The sequence below is a fragment of the Cucurbita moschata genome, unplaced genomic scaffold (assembly GCF_002738365.1).
Source record: "Cucurbita moschata cultivar Rifu unplaced genomic scaffold, Cmos_1.0 Cmo_Scf00010, whole genome shotgun sequence".
In the NCBI taxonomy this organism is placed as follows: Eukaryota; Viridiplantae; Streptophyta; class Magnoliopsida; order Cucurbitales; family Cucurbitaceae; genus Cucurbita; species Cucurbita moschata.
The window spans coordinates 1,267,432-1,272,628 of NW_019268526.1; the positions used below are offsets into that span (position 1 = coordinate 1,267,432).

The following is a 5,197-nucleotide window of genomic DNA, read 5'->3' on the forward strand; positions in this document are numbered from 1 at the left end:
CTTTTTTTTTTTTTTTTTTGTTAATCAATTACCCAAAAATTAAAATTAATTTACCAATTAAAATTTTACCTACAAAATTAAAATTAATAATTTATTAAATGATTCGTTTTTTCTTTTTTATCTTGGCAATTAAATTTATAATTTAACTGTAAAATCTTAAAAAAAAAAAAACAATTAAATAATATTTTAAATTAAAAGTATCCATTCCACCTGGTTACGGAACTTTTTTTTTTTAAGCTTTTATTTGAAGTTACGAATTTGCCCTCCTTCAACGTTAATTGGCTTCAAGTCTCTTTCTTTCTGTAGCAGATGGCATCCAGTGATTGGCTACTGGAAATATTAATATTAAAGTTTTGCCACGTGGCAGCACATAGCTGGGTTGTAAAAAAGCCCCACAAAAAATTTGTATATATATATATAAAGGAAGAAAAAGAAAAAAATTGCCACGTGGAAAACTCTAGTGGAATATAAAAATAAAGAAAAAGAAAATTTTTGTCATGTGGCAAATTATAATTAGACCATATAGTTTGTTACGTGTAAAAAAGATGCGCAATAAAAAAATAAATAAAATATGTGGAAAAATAAAAAATGAAGATCTTGCCACGTGGCAATCAATTCTCCTAACATAAATGAATATGAAAATTTAAAAGTAATATTTTTATATGAAGAAAAAATTCAAATAAGTTTTTATCGTCAATATATGGATGAAAACAGTCTATCAACACCTCTTAGATTTCCTCGTTTTTCACTGTTACTCTTGAAAGTTCGTAAATATTTCAGAAACGTAATACTAAACGTCCTTTTGATATATGTGTTTATGAAATTCTTAAACAACCGATCGGATGGTGTTATAGAAGCTTTGTACAGATGAAGGTGTCGAACGTGAATGTTTTGAGAAGAAGTAGACCAATATCGGTTGTTATGGCTCGAGTTCGTGTCACTTTGTTATGTTGGTGGCCATCATTGTCTGTGTGGTATGGTTTCAAGCTACTTACATGGATGACAGGATGGTTCTTCGTCCATGTTGGTAGTTGAAGGCGATATAAAGTCCTCCCGACTTTTTCGATGACTTCGACTGATCCTTCGTACAATTTTTTCTACTCTTTGTTACCTAATCCCTCATAATTGTCGGTAGTTACTTTCGCACTATTATTGCCAGTAGCTTAAATAGCTCGACCCCAATAACTTAAATAGCTCAGTCCAAAAGGTCCTTAAAAACCTTCCATCACGATTACTGACAATACTAGTGGGAATGCCCCACAGCTTTACAATGTTTCGGTAGAACACAACTTGGGAGTTGGGACGAATATGACGTCAAAAGATACACTCTCCCATGGATGAGAAAGGATTGGTAGAGGTTCCAACAACGCTGCAATTTTCGTTCGTTCGACTTTGTCTTGTTGGTAAATAAGACATGTCTTCGTGAATTGTGTCACATTGACTCGAAGGTTCGACCAATAATAACCCTTTGTAGGAGGGTGTAGGTTCTCTCCCGTCCATTAAGACCTGTTGATAAGGAAATCAACCTAAGAGAAAACTCTAATATAAAACGATAAGAAATCAACTCGAGTGAAAACTGTAATACCAAATGATAAGGAATCACTACGAGGAAAGTAAGATTCAGATTGACTTGTTGATCGAATATCTCAAGGCAAGAACACTTGTCTGAGATTTGAATCACTCCATAAGCAAGATCAATCATGTCTAACTTGAATGATTCTAAACATTCAGTCAGAAAATGTTAGAACACTTAGACTAAGTAAAATTTAAATTACTTTATTAATCAAATATCGGAAGGCAGGACAAGAACATTTATTTGAGATTTGAATCATTCTACAAGTAAGATCGATCGTGTCAAACTTGGATGATTCTAAACATGCAACTTAAACTAAATAGAATTACAAAGAACTAGCCTTTTGATTTCATCTAACCACGACAATCGCTGCTAGTAAATGCAGCTAGCTGTCCAACCAGCTCCACCGCCGAGTCGCTGGTCGGATTGAACAAATGGAAGACATGGCCTTCACCGATGGTTTCGACCACCTCAACGGCACCGCCCCATCCCGATTTCCTCAAACATTCCGCGTAATGTCGTCCCCTCTCCTTTAAATTGTCCTTCTCTGCCACATAAACCGCCACTTTCTCCGCCGAAAGCCGCTCTAAATCCGGGTCGTATTCCGGGTTCACAATCGGGTCATCCAGATCCTTAATATCCTTAGAAACCACAAACCACAGATTCTTCCCCACAAATATATCCTTTGGATCCCACTCCTTTTCTTCTCCGATCAATTTCTCCCCCCAAAAATGCGGGTGAACCAACTGCAATCCCTTGATTTTCACTCCGGCCAGCCCCTCCGTCGCCACCCGCAGCGCCATCCTATGTGCAATATTCCCTCCGGCGCTATCTCCACCCAAATAAACCCGGTTCAAATCCGCAATTTCATTCAGCCACTCATCCGGCCCGGCTCCCCCAGAATGGGCCGCGACCCATTTCATGGCAGTCCACGAATCTTCAAAAGGAATCGGCAGCTGGTACTCCGGTGCTCGCCGGTAGTCGACGGAGACAGCGGCAATGTTCGCTTTAGCCACCCAGGCGTTGATGTGCTGGTGGAAGAGAGATGAAAACGCCGTTCCAACGCAGAAACCGCCACCGTGAAAGTAAACGAGAAGAGGAAGCTTCCGAGCTTGCTTTGCGACGGATTTGGGCCTGTAAATCCGAACGGCAACGGAATCTTCCGGCGAGACGACGACGTCTTTCGACTCGACCCCGGTTTTAGGGTCGACACCGGGCGGATGGAAATCCTCGCCGAGGAGCCGGTCGATTCGACCGTCTTTGTAAATGACGAAATAGGGGACGGCGTTAAAGGAAATTTCATCGGAATCCATGGCGGAATCAATAGTGAAGATGAAAGAAGAATAAACGTGTGAACTTTATAGAACATATTTCCAATTATTACAATTTAGCCCCTTAACTTTGTTTATTAACCAATTAATCCAAAATCAATTTTTGTTTATTATCTAAATTAAATTTTAGTTAAATTATAAGTTTATTTCTAAAGATTAATAATTTATTAAATAATTCGTTTTTTTTCATTTGAACTTAGAAATTAAATTTATAATTTTAACTATAAGATATCATTCCACGTAGTTAGCACGAAATGAATCTTGTCCACATATGATACCAACCAAGAAAAAGTGCTAATAATTAACGGAATTTATTTTTTATTTTTTATTTTTGTACGAAATTAAGTGTCTTCGTCCTTGGGGTGTACATCTATTTCGATAATCGGGACCGACCCAACCCAAATTATAGGGGTTGGATTAGTCTTTTGGGTTAAGTTGGGTTGTTTTTTCTGAACTCCAAGTGACTCGGTTCGATTTCTGATTCATAGAATAAAAAACTCGAGTTAGACCCAAAACCAAATAAAACTTATAAACAACATAGATAACGTTATCGCATGTAAAGGTCTGTTAGAGTGGCAATCCGGGTTTACTAAAATATTCCATGCTCGAGTGTTTCTATCATTTTTTAATTTTATAATCTATCCTCATATTTTACTTACGGTTAGACTAAACAATTTTTGTTAAATAATGTTGAGATGAATTCTTTCATTTTTTTTATTTTTGTAGATGAATTTATTATTTTTATTTTTTTAATAATTATAGATGGATTTGTCTTTATTTTTTCTATGTAAAATTATATCGAATAATTATGAATGGTGAATAAAAAAAAATTAAAAGCTTAAAAAAGTTAGCAGAGAACCCAACCCGAAAATAGAAAGTTACACTGTGGAAATTTTCAGGTCGGATTTGGTTACCGATCATACGTTAGAACTTTTGGGTTGGGTCAACAAAATCTTTCAACCCAACCAGGACCATGCACATCCTAATTGGTCGTATTGAAAATATTAATGCTTTACTATTTTTTTTAATAGTATTTTATTATTACCACACGAATAAAAAGGAAGTTGTCGCACGTGTAGATGGGTTGTAAAAAAGTCCCACGAGGTATATATATAAATAAATAAAGAAATAGAAAGAAAAAAAAAAACTGCCACGTGGAAAACTCTAATGGAATATAAAAATAAAGAAAAAGAAAAATTTTACCACGTGGCAAATTATAATTAGACCACATAGTTAGTTACGTGTAAAAAAACACAATAAAAGAAAGAAAAATATGGGGGAAAATAGAAAATAAAGATTTTGCCACGTGACAATCATTTCTCTGACTACTAATTGTAAATTTTTTTTTGAACTTTTTATTATTTATTTTTTTCTGTCTTAATTCAATCTTAAAGAGTGACTATAGTTTAGAACAAGAGTACAATCGTAGTCTATTATTAAAAGAGTGCGATTGTGGTATCGAACATACGCTCGTGGGTCGAACTTCTCCATTTGGGCTACGCTTCGTGGGCTTGGGCCATGCACACATTGGGCGTCTAGTGTTAGGTTGTCGATGCTTCATTGGCTTGGAGGCGTCTGAACTTTCGTAGTCGTGGGTTGTTGCTTTTTGTGTAGACTAGTGACTTTTGGGCATATAACGACTCACTTTTCGAGGTACTCAAGCCACAAACTGTTACTCATTAACGTGGAATAATAAAAATTGTATAAAATTTAAAATTACATTAGTAATATAAACTTCAAAAATACAAGATTACAAGTTTAGGCTATTTAAATGATATGAAATATATGAATTAAAAGAAAATCTAGACCCAGATATGACGTGTCTGTCTTTAGATAATAGCCCACGTGAGTCTCTATCTCCTTGATTCTTCCAATTTTCGATAGCTCACAGTCTCTTCGACAAACTTGTAGTGCTCGTCACGGTGAAGAAAATGGTTCAAGTTTCGTTAAAACCCACGGAGAAATGAGAGAGTTATCGCCGATGGAAGTTCTAACAAATCTACAAAAAATTCTTGCCTCATCGACGTCTTTCGATCGTAACTTTTCTCCAAGTTTTCGATCATAACTTTACTTAAGGAATCGCCACGGATTTGAGCTAGAGCGTTTGTTAGTGACTATGGGTTTATCTTTGAGTTTTCTGGTGGTTCTTCTTTCGAAGCTCGAACCTGACCCAAAACGTCTTCTCAATCGATCACAACCCTCGATTTCCACTTCTTTAATGACGCTCAACGACAACGTTTCAACAGTGATCTACGACGACAAAGCTTCTAAAATGTAACTTAAAACAAAAATA

At 35.9% G+C, this 5,197-nt stretch overlaps 1 protein-coding gene across 1 annotated transcript; it reads right to left on the reverse strand.

Moving 5' to 3' along the window:
- Nucleotides 1–1,849: 1,849 nt before the first annotated feature.
- LOC111448724 (probable carboxylesterase 12) lies at nucleotides 1,850–2,908 on the reverse strand. The gene has a single exon (XM_023088439.1). It carries the CDS (start codon nucleotides 2,884–2,886, stop codon nucleotides 1,927–1,929), a length of 960 nt encoding a protein of 319 aa, XP_022944207.1. The 5' UTR covers nucleotides 2,887–2,908; the 3' UTR covers nucleotides 1,850–1,926.
- Between the last annotated feature and the right edge of the window lie 2,289 nt (nucleotides 2,909–5,197).